Raw genomic sequence first — 20,103 nt, 5'->3', positions numbered from 1 at the left:
CTGCTCGGTTCGATAAGGTTATAGTATTATACAAATATTATGATATAATTATATTGTTATATATTATATTATATTATTATTATGATATATTATATTATATATTACATGTTACTTTTTATTTTTTTGAGTTATTTTTATGTGATTTTTTAATAAAAAAATTAATTTAAAATAGAGATAGTAATTTTAAATGATAATTTTTATTTGAATTAAAGTTAAAATTTTTATTTTTTTTCAAATTTAAAATTATAAATTTATTTTTTTCCCTTTTTTTCCTTTTTTTCACTTTTATAGGGATTTTTTATTTTTTTAATTTCTTTTTGAATTCAAATTAAAATTTTTATTTTTCTTATAATTTAAAATTATAATTTCAATTTTTCCCATTTTTTCTCATTTTTTCTTTTTTATGGTTTTTTTTTATTTTTTTAATTTTTTAAGATATTCTTTTGGGATATTTTTTTAAAAATTAATTTGAAATATGGAAAGTAATTTGAAGTGATATTTTTTATTTTAATTAAAATTAAAATTTTTATTTTTTAAATTCAAAATTATATTTTTTCTCATTTTTTCTGGTATTTTTAATTTTTTTAATTTTTTAAGATATTTTTTGAAATATTTTTTTTAAAAAATTAATTTGAAATGGAGAAAGTAATTTGAAATGATATTTTTAATTTGAATTAAAATTAAAATTTTTAATTTCTTAAAATCAAAATTATAGTTTTTATTTTTTTCCCATTATTTCTCATTTTTTTATGGTATTTTTTTATTTTTTTAATTTTTTAATGAAATGGAGAAAGTAATTTGAAATGATGTTTTTTATTTGAATTAAAATTAAAATTTTTATTTTTTTAAATTTAAAATTATAATTTTTTATTATTTTCTTATTTTTTTCTCATTTTTTTCTTCTTTTATGGTATTTTTTTTAAAAAATTAATTTGAAAAGGGGATTGTAATTTGAATTGATGATTTTTATTTGAATTAAAATTAAAATTTTTATTTTTTAAAATTTAAAATTATAATTTTTATTTTTTAAAATTTTTTTAATGATATTTTTTATTTTTTTATATTAATTTTTTCAGATATTTTTTAAAAAGATAATTTAAAATGGAGATACTAATTTGAAATAATGATTTTTATTTGAATCAAAATTATAATTTTTATTTTTTAAAAATTTTAAAATTATAATTTTTATTTTTTTTCTATTTTTTTATTTTTATTTTTTTAAAAAAATTAATTATTAAAATCATCACTGGTGTTTTTGAAAACGTCATTTCAAATGGCGTTTTCAAAAATATCATTTGAAATGACGATTTTAAAATTTTTTTTTTCATCGTCCACATAGAAAAAGAGTGAAAAAAAGGTAGTAACGTGGACATCATAAAACGCCATTCAAAATTAGATCATGAATTTTACATCATTTTGATAAATAAATTAAAAATTAAATTATTTTTATAAATATTTTTTTAAAATTATTTAGATAAAATACTCCCACCAATAAAATAGGACACCCATTTGTCTTTAGTTTCAGGAAACTTGCTAGTTGAAGCTTCACCTGGAAGGAAACTGGTGGAATAACGTGCCGCTCTCTGAAGCAGATAATGTCAGTCCTGGAGTCAGTGCGAGAGTCCGCGTCTACGTGAGCATGGACTGGCTGAAAGGAGAGTTATAGCATGACCGTCCCACTGGAGTCAATGTGAGTCCGCGTTAACGCGTGATATAAGTGGTCGACCTTATGATTAAGCAACCACGGAAATGCTCTCAGTTTTGAAATACCCCCAATTAACGCGTAATGAGAGTAGGATTCTACGACTTTTTTCTTTCTTTTTCTAAATTAAAAAATATCTATCATCTACAATGCGTGGGAAGCATTCCGCCACGGCATAGGAGGGTTATAGCATGACCGTCCCACTGGAGTCAGTGTGAGTCCGCGTTAACGTGTAAGTGGTCAAAGCAACCACGGAAACGCTCTCAGTTTTGAAAATACCCCCCAATTAACGCGTAATGAGAGAAGGATTCTACGACCTTTTTCTTTCTTTTTCTAAATTAGAAAATGTCTATCATCTACAATGCGTGGGAAGCATTCCGCCACGCCATTCGTGTATGCCGTGAACAAACTTCAACCTCAACAAAATCCCACATATCCTTACCAAAAAATTAAAATCCCACATATCCACTTGGCCCGAAGTGCACGAGACCAATTCCAATCTATTGCCTAAAGTGACGTGCTATTGACGCGGATTCCCCTGATCCCATACGTTACCCACGCGGGATAGCGGACGCAGTCCCTGGTAGCTGGGTGACGGGGGTCGAATCCAATAGAAAAAATATATAGAAATAAAAAATATCTCTGATGAGAGGTGATAGATAGGGATGATAATTGGATCAGACTAGATCGAGTTGAATGTGGATCGGATTAAAAAATTTATCAATTCAAATCCGATCTGTTTATTAAATAGATTATCCGATCCAATCTATTTAACTCATTTATTAAATGGATCAAATTAGATTAATCAAATTAAATAAATTAAATATATTTTTAACAAGTCAAACAAATTAAATGGGTCAAAAATAAGTTAAACATGTTTTAAATAGATTTCAAATGGATTAAATAGGTTAAACAAATTATCTAACATAAATTGTTCGAAATATTAAATGGATTAAATGGATCAGATGTCTGAAATCTAAATTCCATCCAAATATTAAATAGGTTAAGCGAATCTATCTATTTATGATTCGAATCCATTTAGCTTAAACTCAAACATACTCATACGGATCAAACATAGATCAGGTTGGCAGCTCGACTCATATTTTGCCGGTCTTAGGTCATTCCCACCTGCTTTTCTGGACTGTGCCCTATAAATCCCCCCACAATTCTCCTCAAAAAGATCGCTTCTCTTCATTTTTTGTTCTTCTTTCTTCAAGAGTAGGCTTTTGGAGAGAGAGTAGCTCCGATGTCGGTGAGTACTGCTTATTTTGAGTTAAAGTTTGGCTTCTGTGGCAGTAGGATCTGCTGCTGATGTTTCGGTTTCAGGACATTTTTGTTCCATTTACGGGGGTTCATTTAAATCAAGAAAATTGGGAGTTAGCTTGGATCTGTAGGCTTTTATTGTGATTCCTGAGCTCCCTAGTAGCCAGCCTTGATTTGATCAATCAACAAAAGTAACGATAGTAGCATTAGAAATCATTCTGATTGCGATGAATAGAGAGAATCGATTTAATTGCTGATGATTGGTAATCAATTTTGCTACTGCTCTACCTAAAGGAATGAAAAAATTCTGATTGCAGATAAGGACTGTGAAAGTCAGCAATGTTTCCCTCAGTGCATCCGAGCAGCATGTCGAGGGGTACTTTTCCTTTTCTGGAGAAATCGAATATGTCGAGATGCGTAGGTTCGTGCTTACGATTTATCATTATATACCTTGTTTAATTCTGATGCCATGAGGTTTTTTTTCACCTAAACTTTAGTCTCTCTCTCATGACAGTGGGGATGAAAGCTCAAAAATTGCATACGTCACTTTCAAAGATTCCCAGGGAGCAGATAATGCACTACTTCTATCGGTGAATTAACTTTCTCTAGGCTATATTGTTTTCATTTTCTTACATTCCATTCATATGCTTAAATCCATGTTTTTTTTTTTTAATTTTTAATAATAATGAAGTTAGCATGATAAAGCCATTTCTTTTCTCCCTTATATGCTTACCTTTTCGTGGACTTATTTCTTGGATCTGAATCCATTATGTATTAACAGCTGCTATATTGCTTTACATATTGGAGGCTTGTCATACATTAAGGACAGTCTGGGGTGTTTTTCCAAATACTCGAATTTGCTTTGCCATGAAAACAAGAGGGTTTTCTCGATCATTCTTTCGGGGAAAAACGCAAGATATACGTTAAGCAATACACACAAGGTTTTGAAGTAGTCAATCAGCATATATGCTTGTGTTGCTCAAAGAACAAAGATATTGATGTTGATATGATATTTGTGATAATTTGTTTCTGTTCTAAAATATCATTTTTATTGGTGGTACAGGACGCAAAAATAGATGGTCAATCTGTCGTCATTGCAGCAGCCACAGATTACCAATTACCTCCTGCTGCTTCAGATCCACAAGAGGTAAACCGCATGATTTTTGTTCATAAAACCTGTTTTCCCATAATCCCATGCTTACAACTTCTTAACATGTTTAGCAAAATCCTTTTTTCAAATTCTCAGTCCGCTGGTGGTTCCCGATCTGCTTTACAAAAGGTGTTTTCAAAAAGACTGCAAAGAAAACAAGAGATTTTGGCTTGAAACACCGACCCGAATTCACATTCGAAGCTAAGGTTCCGATATTTGGCGGGAACGGTAATGTGGGCGTGGAAACGAAAGTCTAGTTCTCTGGGCAAAGGTCAAAGACTGCAAAATCTGCGCTTCCAGTTAGCGTTCTTCCAAGCCTGCATCTGCCCAAGGATTGATTCCCCAATGCTTAGAATTTCTGTAGGAAATATATATTGTCTTGTTACATGATTTCCTTGCTGTTGTGATAAATGTAGAATAGAAACATATTATACCTTAATATTTGCTTGCAAGTATAATTGACCACATATGCGTGGGAGTTTTGCGTCTGTGCTTTATCTACCAACCAACACGCTACTTTCTTAGTTGCTGTTCATATTATGCCCCCGATCTGATGATGATCCGAGGATTGTGACAACCGTCATATATTTATGAAGAACAACCAACACGCTGCTTTCTTAGTTGCTGTTCATATCATGCCTCCGATCCGAGGATTGTGACAACCGTCATATATTTATGAAGAACTCTTCCCACAAACATATAAGGCACCTTAAATAGATATCAATGCAATATAGTAAAATTAAAATTAATAAAAATTTAAATTTAAATTTATTAACCAATCTAAATGGTATCCAAATTCAAATGTCTTGCGTCAAAGAAATTTTCACCAAAAAAACAAAGAAATAGAAGACCTTTGGCAGAGGATCACTTCCAAGCTTTAGATATTGGCTATACCCTCACCGGTAGAAGACCTTCGGGATAGCTGGCGCAAACAACTGCCTCCAAGAATTTCTAAGAAAGCCTGGGATGTCATCGGTGCTCCTACATGCTGGCTGATTTGGAAAGAAACAAATAGAGGGCTCTTCTAATTCAAAGCTCTAACAGCAGCCACACTTTATCAGAGAATGTACCAAACGTTACAAAGCTGGATGGCAGTTATTGAGGATAAGTCTAAGCTAAGCATCCAAAAAATTATCCAACAACGTATGTAAGTTCAGACTCAAAGGATCCTCATATCCTATAAACACTCTTCAACTCTTCGCTGGGAACGCCTTCTCTTTTTCCTATCTTTGGTTGACCTAGTTCAACTAATCTCTTCAATCCTGCCTGGTAACCTCTATTTTTTGAATAAATATATTGGGTGGTAACACCTCCCATTTATCAAAAAAAAAATAAAAATAAAAACAGATCTACGTTCAACAAAATTGATAGTGCCAAATCTCACCTCTAAAATTCTCTCCCAAACAATGCCTACATTCGTAATTAGGTATCTGAATTTGAAAAATAAAAAAGAAAGATGATAAACTTGATAGCCCAGTGAGTTATAAATATTATAACTAGATATTTTAGATATATTTATAAAATATATTGTTCGAAAATAAATGTCATGAATATCATAAGAACATATATTCCATGCTAATTAATGCAAATCAAAATTTTCAAATACTCATATATGTATATAATTATAAATCCAATTCGAAATAAAAATACATATAACTTAATAGCTTTAACTATGACCACCCTTATATCCTGTGGTAGGGTTAGAATAGAAACAGTGAGCTCAATCAGAGTGCCAATGTATAATCCTCGTTGGCAGGGTCCAAAATATCAATACATAACCTTCATTGGCAGGATTGAGAGTACTAATGTCACTATAAGAAAATAGATTATTAGCGATAGCTAATTGCCGTTACTAATAGTAGAGTTGCCGTCGCTAATACTATTAGCGACAGACTCCGATTGTTAAAATTTCATCGAAAATAACATCATCGCTAATTACCTTTATCAGCGATGGTAAATTTTTCATCGCTAATAAAGATAATTAGCAACAGTATTAGAGACAACAAAGCCATCACTAATAATTTATTTTTTTTATTAATTAAAATTTAAAAATTATTAGCGATGGAATATCATCATTAACGCAGTTGCTAATAGTTTTTTAATTTTTTAAAAAAATTATTAATGACGGCATTTGTGTCGCTAATACCATCGCTAATAGTTTTTTATTTTTTAAAAAAATTATAATTAAATATTTTAAAATATAGTAACAAGTAATAATATTTTTTAAAATTTATTATAAATAAAATAATAATTATTACTACAATCATAAATATAAAATTAATTATATTATGTTAAAAATATAAATTATATAATTTTATAAATTTATATTGCTTTACAAGTATCAAAATTATATACATATCCAAAAAAAATCATATGAGATCCTCCTCGTCATCCTTCTCATCCTCCTCCTACTTTTGTACATCCTCTCTAGCAGTTGGTAGATGAGAGCCGGATGTCCCAACATCTTGTAACGAAGAAAAATAAAATATTATTAATAAGTTTCGACATGAAAGTATATATATTGATACGAAAATATATATTTCGATATATTATTTTGATTCTCGAATAGATTATTCTTACATATTTCATTCGATGATACGGAGCTATAGACACCTCAATCCATCGATTGGATAGTTAGATTGAATTTTTATCTCTTAAGTCTTCTTCTCGGACTCAAACCTAAATATGTGAAGTTTCTAAATATAAAAATTTAAAATAAGTAAAGGAAGTTATAGCTAGATTTACCTATTGTGATGGCTGTGACAATGAGCTCAGTTGATCGTATATATGTGGATCCTGAAGAATCTTAATGACTGTATCGCAGACGACATCTCGGAAGCTTTGAGGTCGCTGGCTCCAAAGCCTCCGTATGACCTGTTCCGCATGTACATCATTCTATGTCTGGATCATCGAGGCCTAAGAGGAAGACGTCGAAGAGTATCAAGCTATTGGAGAATCGAAACTATGGCCAAATCCTATGATCCAGCTCCCTCTGGTGGCCTTAAGCTATCTCTCGAGATCAAAGAGGGGCTGAGAGGATGGATCCTCACCATGTCGTGATACAAGATACTTCGTGTAATCCGTCTGTACAGTTTAGAAATTCATTAGTGCATACATATCAGTACATATAAAAATTTAATAAATAATGTTTTAAGTTTGTTGCTGTGATCTGTTAAGATCTAGGACTAAGTAATCACCAATCCTCCTAGACTGGTGTGTGGCCTCTCATATCTGCAGCTATCCTGATGTACGATCCAGATTGCGTATCTATAATAAATAAATAATAAAATTAAATTAATTAAAACATACATATGATCAATTCAATATGAAATTAATTTAAATGCAAAATTTTTATCAATCTATCGATCACAACATGTGTGCCAATGGAGCCACCAATGTGCTTGATCGGATGCTGCTGGATAGACCGATTCTGTCATGCCCTCTACCACCTATCATAGTACTCCTCAATACTCCACTGGTCATAGAGGGCCTTCCATATGTCCGTCCGCATTTAGTGATCTGTGTGAGACTTTCAATCTAATGCTAACTTGGAACAGGAGTGCTCTATGGCAGACTGCCAAAGGCTGTAAGCCCATCTGGGAACCTCCGCATGGTCACCTCCTCGCAGGTCCGAAGGTCAGCCTCTTTATCCTGAGGAGTCTTGAATCGATAGCACCCCTGCAAGTAGAAGTAACCGTGTATTAATAAATAGAATACAAACCTATCATAAATTTAAAAGTTAAGCATCTTTGACTTACTAAGAACATCTCCCAGGCTACATCACGAGTCTTCGATGGCCAATTGGAGAACTCGATCACTGGCCCTGGCATCAATCATCGGATGATCCTAGTAATCACACCAGGCATCCTAGGCTCTGTAAATATACTACCAAATTGATTTTGAACAATAAATGTTAGTCTTTAAAATGGTTAAATTTTAAACATATTCAGTGAAGATATAGTACTTGCAAGTGGCTCTGAATGTAGACAAGCTCTCTATCTTTCGATCGAGTCGGAGGTACCGCGAGCCAAATAGGTCCTCTACCATGCCACTGACTCTGAGAGCCGGATGCTACTCTATGTGAGTGTGGGGTCACTGGTGACCCCACGTCATCTGAATCTGAAGATCCATAGCTCTTCGCTCTTCAGAGACCTTCTCTTCAAACTCAACTAACCTTCCACTGCCATCATCCTAGATAAACTATTTTTTTTTAGAAATATGGCAATCTGACTCACAATCATATTGTGATCTTGTGGAAAGTAGTAGTATCCCATTGATTCTTTTGGATACCTTATAAAATAAGCTATTATAGATCTATTCTCTAATTTATTAGCCATCTATCTTATGACATAGGTCAGACATCCTCAAGTCTTAAGATAACCTAGACTCGTACATAGGTTGGACAATCACAATATATAAGGCATCTTAAATAGATATCACTACAATATAGTGGAATTAAAAATATTAAAAATTTAAATTTAAATTTATTAATCAATCTAAATGGTATCCAAATTCAAATGTCTTACGTCAAAGAAAGTTTCACTAAAATAAACAAAGAAATAGAAGACCTTTGGCCAAGGATCACTTCCAAGCTTTAGATATTGGCTATACGCTCACTGATAGAAGCCCTTCGGGATAGCTGGCGTGAACAACTGCCTCCAAGAATTTCTAAGAAAGCCTGAAATGTCATCGGTGCTACTACCTGTTGGCTGATTTGGAAAGAAAGAAATAGAGAGCTCTTCTAATTCAAAGCTCTAACAGCAGCCACACTTTATCAGAGAATGTACCAAACGTTACAAAGCTGGATGGCAATTATTGAGGATAAGTCTAAGCTAAGCATCCAAAAAATTATCTAGCAACTTATGTAAGTTCAGACTCAAAGGATCCTTATATCCTATAAATACTCTTCAACTCTTCGCTAGGAATGCCTTCTCTTTTTCCTATCTTTGGTTGACCTAGTTCAACCAATCTCCTCAATCCTGTCTGGTAACCTCTATTTTCTGAATAAATATATTAGGTGGTAACACCTCCCATTTATCAAAAAAATAAATAAATAAAAATAGATTGAAGTTCAATAAAATTGATAGTGCCAAATCTCATCTCTAAAACTCTTTCCCAAACAATGCCTACATTCGTAATTAAGTATCTAAATTTGAAAAATAAAAAAGAAAGATGATAAACTTGATAGCCTAGTGAGTAATAAATATTTCAACTAGACATTTCTGATATATTTATAAAATATATTATTCAAAAATAAATACCATGAATATCATAAGAACATATATTCCATGCTAATTAATACAAATCAAATCTTTTCAAATACTTATATATGTATATAATTATAAATCCAATTCAAAATAAAAACACATATAACTCGATAGCCTTAACTACGACCACCTTTATATCCTGTGGTAGGGTTAGAACAGAAATAGTGAGCTCAATCAGGATGCCCATGTATAACTCTCATTGGCAGGGTCTAAAGTATCAATGCATAACTTTCATTGGCAGGATCGAGAGTACTAACGTCACTATAAGAAAATAGATTATTTGCGATGGCTAATTGCCATCGTTAATACTATTAACGACGGACTTCTGTCACTAAAATTTTATCGAAAATAACATCGTTGCTAATTACCACGATTAGCGACAGTAAATTTTTCATCACTAATAAAGATAATTAGTGATGGTATTAGAGACAACAAAATCATCACTAATAATTTAATTTTTTATTAATTAAAATTTAAAAAATAATTAGTGATGGTAATATTGTCACTAACATCATCACCAATAATTTTTTAATTTTTTTAAAAAACTATTAGCGACGGCATTTGCATCACTAATACCAAGGCTAATAGTTTTTTATTTTTTAAAAAATTATAATTAAATATTTTAAAGTATATTTTAATCACAGTAATAAGTAATAATATTTTTTAAAATTTATTATAAATAAAATAATAATTATTTACTATAATCATAAATATAAAATTAATTATATTATGTTAAAAATATAAATTATATAATCTTATAAATTTATATTGCTTTACAAGTATCAAAATTACATACATATTTAAAAAAAAAATTATGTGAGATCCTCCTCGTCATCCTCCTCCTACTCCTGTACATCCTCTCTAGCAGTTGGTAGATGAGAGCCGGATATCCTAGCATTCTGTATCGAAGAAAAATAAAATATTATTAATAAGTTCTCATATGAAAGTGTATATATCGATATGGAGATGTATATTTCGATATACTACTTCAATTCTCGAACAGATTATTTTTACATATTTCATTCGATGATACGGAGTTATAGACACCCTCAGTCCATCGATTGGATAGTTAGATTGAATTTTATCCCCTAAGTTCCCTTTTCGAACTCAAGCCTAAATATATGAAGCTTTTAAATTTAAAAATTTAAAATAAGTAAAGGAAATTATAGCTAGACTTACCTACGGTGATGGCTGTGACAATGAGCCTAGTTGATCACGCATATGTGGATCTCAAAAAATCTCAATGACTGTATCGCAGAGGGTATCTCGGAAGCTTTGAGGTCGCTGGCTCTAAAGTCTTTGCAAGACCTCCTCCACATATGTATCTGTTATAGCCCAAAGCCCAAGCCCATCTAGCAAGACCCAAGCCCAAAAAAAAAATAAAAATGAAAATAGGGGAAAAATTGGGAAAAGGACTCCCGATAGGAGTCTTCTTCTCCGATGAGATCTTTGTGAATCGGGAGTCCTAGGACCTCTCAGAGACCCAGGGCTCTCTATAAGAAGACCCTCTTCTTCCTTAGAAGCCGACCACCGATCCTTTTCCCCTCTCTTTCTCCCTGATTTTCCGATTTGAAGCCACAGACACTCATCTTGTTCTCACCATGATTGCTCGCCGGTGGGGTCACCGGAGGCCGAAGTGAGTTCTCCTTCTCTTCCTCTCTTCTTTCCCCTTCTTCCCGTGCCTTTGTGCGCAACTGCCGGTGACGGGTGTTGTCGATTCTTGGTCAGAGAAGAGACCCCTGTTTTGGTCTCTTCTTCCCGTGGATTTTTCGGCGCCGGCGATCGCAACCGACCGCCGGCCTTGCCCCTCCGGACCTGGGAGAGTGGCCCTCCCCTGCCGCCAGGTCCGCCGTGCTGGCCGTGGCCTGAACGGCCGGTCAAGGCAGGAGATCCGCAGGTCCCCTGTTTCAGCCTGGAAGGAGCCCGAAAGTAGAAGAAGGAAGAAAAGAAAAAGAAAAAGAAAAGGAAAAAGGAAAAAGAAAAGAAAAAAAAGAGAAAAGGAAAAAGGAAAAAAAAAGAAAAGAAAAAAGAAAAGAAAATAAATAAATAAATAAATAAATAATAAAATAAAAATGAGAGAGAGTTTCTCTCTCTTATTTCAATTTGAACCCTTACTTTCTTTCTCTAGAATTAGACTTTCTCTCTCTACTTTCTCTCTCTAGATTGTTTCTCTCTCTTGGTGGATTTCTCTCTCCAAAGTTATCCTTTTAAGATTAGCGTAGTGAAAGGCTTCGTTTTGATGATTTTGATCGAGTTTAGGGAAGAGTCTGATTCTAGGTGAGGTTTTGATTTGGGATTTGTTTAGATTTAATTTTGAATTAAAATTAATATAAAAAATATAATTTTGGATAATAGGCACTGAAGAATCTCCTAGAAGTTAGTCGATCTATTCATTCAGTGCTCTGTGAAAGGTAAGTAATGAATCATCTTCTCGAGATATTTCATATTTATTCTGAAAATAAATAATTATTCTCTAAATTATACATGATTTATAAAATTATATTTTGAAAGAAAAGTACTTTTGAAATATTATGGTTCATCGATTATGCACATGTTCAGTGAAAAATTATGATATATTATGATATAAAAGTATTTTGATACAGATCGGATTTATGCTCTCAGCCTAACTATGTTTCAGTGGGCCCTGCCAATGGGGATTATACGTTGGTACTCAGTGGATCCTGCCAGTGGGGGTTGTGCGCTGGTATTTAGTGGACCCTACCAGTGGAGGTTGTGCGCTGGTGTTTGTGAACCCTGCTAGTGGGGGTTGTGCACTGGTATTCAGTGGACCCCGCCAATGGGGGTTAAACGTTGGTCATAGTCGAGGCTGTTGAGTTACGAGTATTTTGAATGGAATCAGATTTATGATTATATTATATGTGAATATTTGAAAGGATTGGATTTGTATAAAATCAGCATGAAATATATTTTTACGTTTATTTACAGTATTATTCTTGAAAATTATATAATATCTAAAATATCTAGTTGAGATATTTGTTACTTACTGGGCTGTCTAGCTCATTACCTTTCTGTCTATTTTTTAGATTCAGATAATTAATTTCGAGCGTGGAAAGAAATATTGGGACAGAGCTTTTAGAGGCGAGATTTAGCATTGTCAACTTCATTGAACTTAGATCGATTGTTTTATTTTTAGTAAAATTTTATTAGATGTAAGATATTTGATTTAATTACTTGAATTAAAGTTGAATAATAATTATTTGAATTTATTCCACTGTGATGCATTGATATCGTGATGAGATGCCTTGCATGCTTATGGAGAGAGTTCTTCATAAGTATGCGGCGGTTGCCGCGACCCCCTGCTCGCGATCTCGGGTCGGGGGCGTGACAGTATCACTCCACATCTGGATCATCGAGGTCTGAGAGGAGGACGTCAAAAAGTATCGAACTACTAGAGGATCGAAGCTATGATCGAATCCTATGACCTGGCTCCTACTCAACCCTTCGATGGCCTTGATCCATCCCTTGAGATCAAAGAGGGGCTAAGAGAATGGGTCCTCACTATGCCGTGACACGAGATACTCCGCATGATCCATCTATATAGTTTAGAAATTCATTAGTGCATACATATCAGTATATATAAAAATTTAATAAATAATATTTTAAGTTTGTTGCCGTGATCTGTCGAGATCTGGAATCTAAGTAATCACCAGTCCTCCTAGACTGGTGTGTGGCCTCTCATATCTGCAGCTGTCCTGGTGCACGATCTAGCTGCCATATCTATAATAAATAAATAATAAAATAAATTAATTAAAACATACATATGATCAATTCAATATGAAATTAATTTAAGTGTAGAATTTTTATCAATCTATCGGTCACAATATGTGTGCCAACAGAGCTACTAGTGTGCTTGATCAAATACTACTGGAGGGATCGATTCTGTCATGTCCTCTGCTACCTACCAGAGTACTTCTCAGTACTCTACTGGTCGCAGAGGGCCTCCCATATGTAAGACTTTCAGTCCGATGGTGATTCAAAACTGGAGTGCTCTACTGCAGACTGTCAAAGACTGTACAGCCCATCTCGGAACCTCCACGTAGTCACCTCCTTGAAGCTCCGACGGTCAGCCTTCTCATCATGAGGAATCTCGAATCAATAGCATTCCTACAAGTAGAAGCAATCATATATTAATAATAGAATACAAATCTATTGTGAATTTAAAAATTAAACATCTTTGACTTATCAGGAACATCTTTTAGACTGCATCACGAGCCTCCGATGGCTAATTGGAGAACTCGTTCACCAGCTCCGGCATCAATCATATATCGTATGATCCCGATAACCATCCGAGGCACCCTAAGCTCTATAAATGTACTATAAAATTAATTTTGAACAATAAATATTAGTCTCTAAAATGACTAAATTTTAAATATATTTCATGAAGATATAGTACTTAGGAGCACCTCTGAATGTGGATGAGCTCTCTATCCTCTGGTCGAGTCAGAGATACCACGAGCCAGGTGAATCCTCTACCACGACGCTGACTCTGAGAGTCGGATACTGCTTTGTGTGAGTGTGGGGTCATTGGTGACCCCATGCCATCCAAATATGAGAGTATCAAGACATCATAAAGAATATTATATTAGATAATAAAAGATAAAATAATATATAAAAAATCTAAAGTATTAGAGTTTACCGTATAATATGTCTGGCATAGAATCATGCGAGCTGGCTGTATAAGAGCTCTCTTCTCAAGAGCGCTCTCCTCGACTGTGACGGCTTTGGTCTCTGAAAGATATGATCTATAATCTCTAAAAATAAAAATAAAAGATTCATGAATTTAATTACATAATTATGGATGGCAATGCAAGATTTAAAATGACATATTTTGTTGGCCAATAGTCCAATTATCTGTAACTAAGTTAATTGAAACTGAAAAACCATTGTCATTGATATGCCTCAAGTGTAAATCGACATGGAGGGATATATTTTAATATACTATTTTGATTCTCGAACAGATTATTTCTATACATTTCATTCAATGAAATGGAGCTATAGATACCTCCGATCCATCCATTGGATGGTTAGATTAAATTTTGACCTCCTTGTACCCATCCCTTTCGCCTCAGGTCTAAATCGACATGAAAGAGTATATTTTGATATACTCTAATTTTTGAATGGATTATTTCTACACATCCCATTCAATGATACAGATGTATCTATACCTTCATCCCATTCATCAAATAGGAAAATTGACTTTTGATCCTTAGATTTTCTTCCGACTCAAGCCTAACTATGTGAAGCTTCTAAATATAAAAAATTAAAATAAATAAAAAAATTATTAAAATTACTTGATTTATCTACTATGATAGCTGTGACAATGAGCTCAGCTGAATGAGTGACAAGTAACTGGAATGTTAACCTTTACATGCGAACACCCTCAAGATAGGGAGCACAATATCCTGAAGGTTTAAATCTTTCTTGTTTCTTGACTTGATTCTACCTTTCAAGTGTGCATCTCAAGTCCAAATATTACAGATTTTCTCATGATAAGTATGCAAAAGAGTTTGAAATCATGGTTAGAAATCAGCTTGCTGCAATTGATGCCCGAATCTTGCCACCTCTAAAGATATATTACACTTGAATTCATCATATTTATCTGAAAGTAGTTTACCTACAATAATTTGAAATCACACTTTTCAAGTGCTTCAGCTAAGGTACTATGATTCTGAAAGGCCCGAGCCTAGCCCGAACCCATTAGAATTTAAAAAGAAATAAAATAAAAACTTAAAAATAGTACTTAAATTAGAGACCAACAAAATAAACAAGAAAAAGAGGAAAAGAAGAAGGCTCAGATCTACCATTGAAAAATAAGGCATTGCAAGTTCGTTTACAACTTTAACCATGAGGTGACTGTAAGCGGTTGTCTGCGATGTAATAGGCCATCCAAGTTTGCCCTATAACTACAACAACAAGAACAAAAATGTATCACCTCCATCGATCTCTCTATGGACTCTCTAAATGCATCTTGTATAGGCAGTCATCATAGCTTCTCTGAGCCCTTAATCATCTCCTCAAGCCCCTCCCCCTACCGAGCCCAGCCCGAAAATTTTTTTGAGCTTCAGATCGAGCTTACACCTGATGATTTTAGGAAAAACTAGGCCTGGGCCCAACGCTAGCCCAGGCCCAAGCTCGGCCCAAACCCATTTGGGTGGGCTCGAATCATAAGGTGGCTACAAAGTAAGAAGGCTGCAAACTAAGAGTAAAATATTTTTAAAAAAATAAAATAAAAATTTAAAAATTGTACTTAAATCAGAGACCAACAAAGTAAACAAGAGAAAGAGAAAAAGAAGAAGGCTCAAATCTGCCATTGAAAAATAAGGCATTGCAAGTTTCTCTACACCTTTAACCATGAGGTGGCTGTAAGCGGTTGCCTACGATGTAACAGACCATCCAAGCTTGCCCTGTAACTACAACAACAAGAACAGAAATGCATCACCTCCATCTTTCTCTAGACTCTTTAGGTGCATCTCACACAGACAGTCATCATAGCCTCTTTATGAATAAAGCACTACTGATTTTAAGTTGGATGCAGGCTGGCAGTATCGGACCCACTCTCGAGCCAAGCCTGAGTTAGGTCAAAGATATATCTGAGTCCGGTCCGAAATTTAAATGGACCCTGTAATTAGGCCTAAGTCTGGTCTGAACTATTTCAAGCCTAACCCGAAGCTTGATCAGAATTTGAACTGGCCTGAAATCCATCAATCCATCCCGGACCTAGCTCCAGCCCTAATCATAGTTAAATGAAATACTTAATTAATTAATTAAATTAATATCTAATTAATTAATTATTTATTTAATTAATTAAAATTAATTAATATATTAAAATAAAAAAATTTAGCAATGGCTCGACCGTCATTGCCGTCACCGCTGTCGTCTTTAATACTCACCAAAAGTATGAAAACATAGGCCCAGAGACATCGGCGGTGCAGGAATGGTGGTGTGGGGATGGGGATGGTGATCCAATGTGAGGATGGTGGATCTGGCAAGGAGGCGATAGATCCGGCAAGGAAACGATGAATCCGATGCTGGGAGAGCAGATCCAACAAGGGGGGGCAGCGGATCCAGCTAAGGAACAGTAGCACGGGGACTCCGATGGTGTGGGGACGACAAAGAGGGAGGCGGCACTAGGGAATCGGGAAAGGGGGAGAGGGGGGTCTCGATCGTCGAGGGGGGAGATGAAAACTGAGGATGGGGGTGGGGAGAGAATGAGAGGGTGGGGGGGTTGGTCGATCACCAATGGGGGAGCCAACCTAGAAATCGAGAGGGAAAAACAAGGGTCAGGGAGGAGGTTCGGAGAAAACGAGAGTCTCAATTGTCAGATGGGGGAAAATGAAGATACACCTTCTCCTCCTGTCCAACCTCTATGAAGCCATCCAGCTGCCTTATGTAGATTCTTTCCTCTAAAGTCCTATGAAGGAAAGCTGTCTTCACATCCATCTGCTCTAACTCCATGTTTTGCTGTGCCACCAAAAACAGCAACATCCGAATTGAAGTATGGCACACCACAGGAAAGAAAATCTCAGTGTAGTCTATCCCTTTTCTCTGTGAGTATCCCTTTGCTACCAGCCTTATCTTGAATCTGACTCCACCTCATTCTGAAGGTGCTTCTTTCCTAATGAAGACCAACTTTGAGCCAATCGATCGAGCCCTCTTGGAAGATCCACCAGCTGCCATGTCTAATTTTTCCTTAGTGATTCCATCTCCTCCATCATGGCCTCCATCCATGACTCCTGATCTTCACTCTTCATGGCCCCTACATAGGTTTTCGGATCTCTATTTGCAGTAATGAGAGCATAAGAGATAGCCTCATTAATCCCATATCTGATAGGTCTTCTGATAGTATGCTGGGGCTTGTGCAGTGCCACTCCCACTGGTGCATTCCTCCCACCTGATGTCTGTAGCTCCTCCTGCATCTCCATCTGAACAGCTGACTCTCTATGCTGGTCCTCCATCTGAGTAAGACATCTCCTACCCAACTCTATCTCAATAGGTATACTTCTGTAAGTGGATGTAGACTACATGCCATTTGCCTCTAGCAGACCACCATTGTCCACCTTCACTTTTTCATATCCACATGTACTCCCAGATCTTTCCAGGATGCTCTTCTAATCAAATATGATGTTCCTACTGATCACTGATCCCTGTGCCTGTGAATCCCACAGCAGGTATTCCTTGACTCCTTATGGATATCCTATGAAAGTCATCTTTTGAGATTTTGGATCCAACTTGCTCTTTTCGATCACCTCCGTATGTGCATAGGTCGGGCAACCAAAAACCTTCAGGTGGCCAAGTTTCACCTTCTTCCCACTCCAGACCTCCTCTGGAATGCTTCCATTCAGCTTTCCATGAGATTAATAAGAAAACATGCAAAAGTTAGAACATCACCTCAAAAAAATTTTGGAAGTGATGTTTGCAGTTTCAAACTCCGTGCCTTTTCTGTCAGTGTCCAGATCTTTTTCTTCATGACACCATTCTGCTGGGAGGTCATCTTCATTGTGTCATGGCATTTAATACTATTCTCCTCACAGTACCTTCTGAATTTCAGGCTCGTATACTTCCCTCTATTGTCCGACCTTAGGCACTTTACTTGTCTTCCTATCTTCTTCTCGACCTTAGTTCTTCAAATTCTGAATCGGACAAACATCTTTGATTTTTTCCTGATCAGATAAACCTACACTCTTTTGGATAAGTCATCTATGAAGATAACAAAGTACCTTGCTCCATCTCGAGCTAAAACAGGTGCCGATCCCTGATGAGTACGTAAATTTATCCATAGAAACATTAATTTATAGATCAAATTATCTATATTTTTTTAAAATTGATATTTCTTCATGTATTTTATAGGAAAGAGGTGCATCAATACAAAGAGCCTGATCTGCATGTTTAAATGGATCAAACGAAATCTGAAACAGAGTTAAAACGTGTCCTAATATCCATGTCACAATCCATCCAATAAATTGGTCCACCATGAACCAGGTCCATATGAGAGCATGGTGGACCACATAAAAAAAGGGCTGCAAACGGACTAGTGTGTGTGGGCTCTTGGAATGGGCCATGCATTTAATGATAAGGAAAGGAAAAAAGTGGCTGGGTGCTGGAAATGACTTCTTTACGAGAGAACTATGGAAAAAGAATTCAAATAAGCGTGACAAATAAAGGAGGACCTGTCATGCTGTGTGGAGCACAGCAAGAAGGCACTATATTTGAAGTGCGATAGGATCGTGGGCTTCATGCGAGCGGGCATCAGAATAGACGCGGGGCTTCACGCACTCCCTTACACGAAAATAAAATCCGAGATATCGCGGTTGAGATTAATATATATATATATATATATATATTTAAATTTTAAATTTAAACGGCTTATTTTATCTTTTTTTATCTTTCAAATCTCATCCATTCATCTTCTAATTCTTATTCTTTTTTTTAGTCCCACATCTAGAACTTACAAAAACTTCCTACCTTCTGATACTTATAAAAAGACTTCAATGCTTTCACTCTAAGATATCTCTCCACTCCATAATTTTTACAGACATACTTATCTTTTAAACTTTTTAGCCACTTTATTTTCACTTTCTTCCACCCTTCCAATACACAAGAAGGAGAGTCAGCCAGGAGAAGGTTGGCCACAAGCCAAGAGAGGGAGAGAAGCTAGGCTTCATAAGAAGTTTTATTTTTTGTTGCAATTCCAAGTCTTGTTAACGGCTTAGGAGTTAAAAATGTTTGTATCAGAATTTTTATTCAGCAATAAATTAATTGTTCTCTTTTCATTTAATTTCTGTAATTTTAATTTTTATATTTTTTATAGCTTAAATTTTTGCATCTTTTAATTCTGTAATTTTTAATTTTTGTAAGTTAAATTCTAGCAAGTAGAATTAGATTTTATTTTAAATTTTTTTTGGGTTTTAAATTGTTAGCCTATTTCGCAAGTGCACGAAATCGCTCAAGTAATATAATGATAAATAAGAGATCGTTCCCACAAGAACTGAGTTTAATTACCAAAAATGAATGCTAATTTTACTAATATCTAAACGATCGAAACTGAATGACAGTGAAAAATAAAATTAACTCTAAAGAACTCAATGAAAGCTGAATCAAAATTCGATTGATAAAGCACTAGGGTATATCTGATTTCACTTGGACCAATTATCAATTCCAGCTATTCCGATTAATAATCCAAATTTAATTATTAATGAAAGGATAAATAATCCTAAATTATTAAATAATCTCTCCCGAGTCTTATTAAATATACTAATTAAAACCTATAATCTATCTTCTAATAGTAAAATAGATTTCAATTAGTTCAATAAGCACAGTGATTATTTTCAAGATCCCACAGGTCAAATCTTCTGCTCCCGCTCCAATTATTATTCCTATGATGTTTGTTATTAACTCCAATTTATAATCTTCCTTCCCAGTACTAATTATAAATCGAAATCAATCAAGTATCAAAGATAATAATACTTAAAAGTATTAAGTGCAAATAACAAATAATTGCATTAACAAAGAAAATTAATACAAGATTCTGGAATTGAAATTGATTCCAGGCTACATCAGGTACCCTAGCTAGAAATTTAGCTTTTCATCATATCAAAATCAAACTCAAGTATACTTGAATAAAACTCCAAAATCATCCTAACAATGAGTTCTAGAAAATAAATTCAAAGTAAACAAAAGAAAGAATTAAAAACTTTGAAGGA

General features: G+C 34.6%; 1 protein-coding gene across 1 annotated transcript; it reads left to right on the top strand.

Moving 5' to 3' along the window:
* The first annotated feature begins 2,796 nt into the window (after positions 1-2,796).
* Positions 2,797-4,554, top strand: LOC105037477 (binding partner of ACD11 1). The gene is made up of 5 exons (XM_073246735.1): positions 2,797-2,954; positions 3,283-3,386; positions 3,480-3,555; positions 4,029-4,112; positions 4,212-4,554. The coding sequence occupies exons 1-5, from the start codon at positions 2,949-2,951 to the stop codon at positions 4,287-4,289; spliced, it is 348 nt and encodes a 115-aa protein (XP_073102836.1). The 5' UTR covers positions 2,797-2,948; the 3' UTR covers positions 4,290-4,554.
* Positions 4,555-20,103: the final 15,549 nt, after the last annotated feature.

This window comes from Elaeis guineensis, chromosome 12 (genome assembly GCF_000442705.2).
Source record: "Elaeis guineensis isolate ETL-2024a chromosome 12, EG11, whole genome shotgun sequence".
In the NCBI taxonomy this organism is placed as follows: Eukaryota; Viridiplantae; Streptophyta; class Magnoliopsida; order Arecales; family Arecaceae; genus Elaeis; species Elaeis guineensis.
Note: the sequence above shows the minus strand (reverse complement) of the source record. Positions and strands in the feature narration are given on the sequence as shown.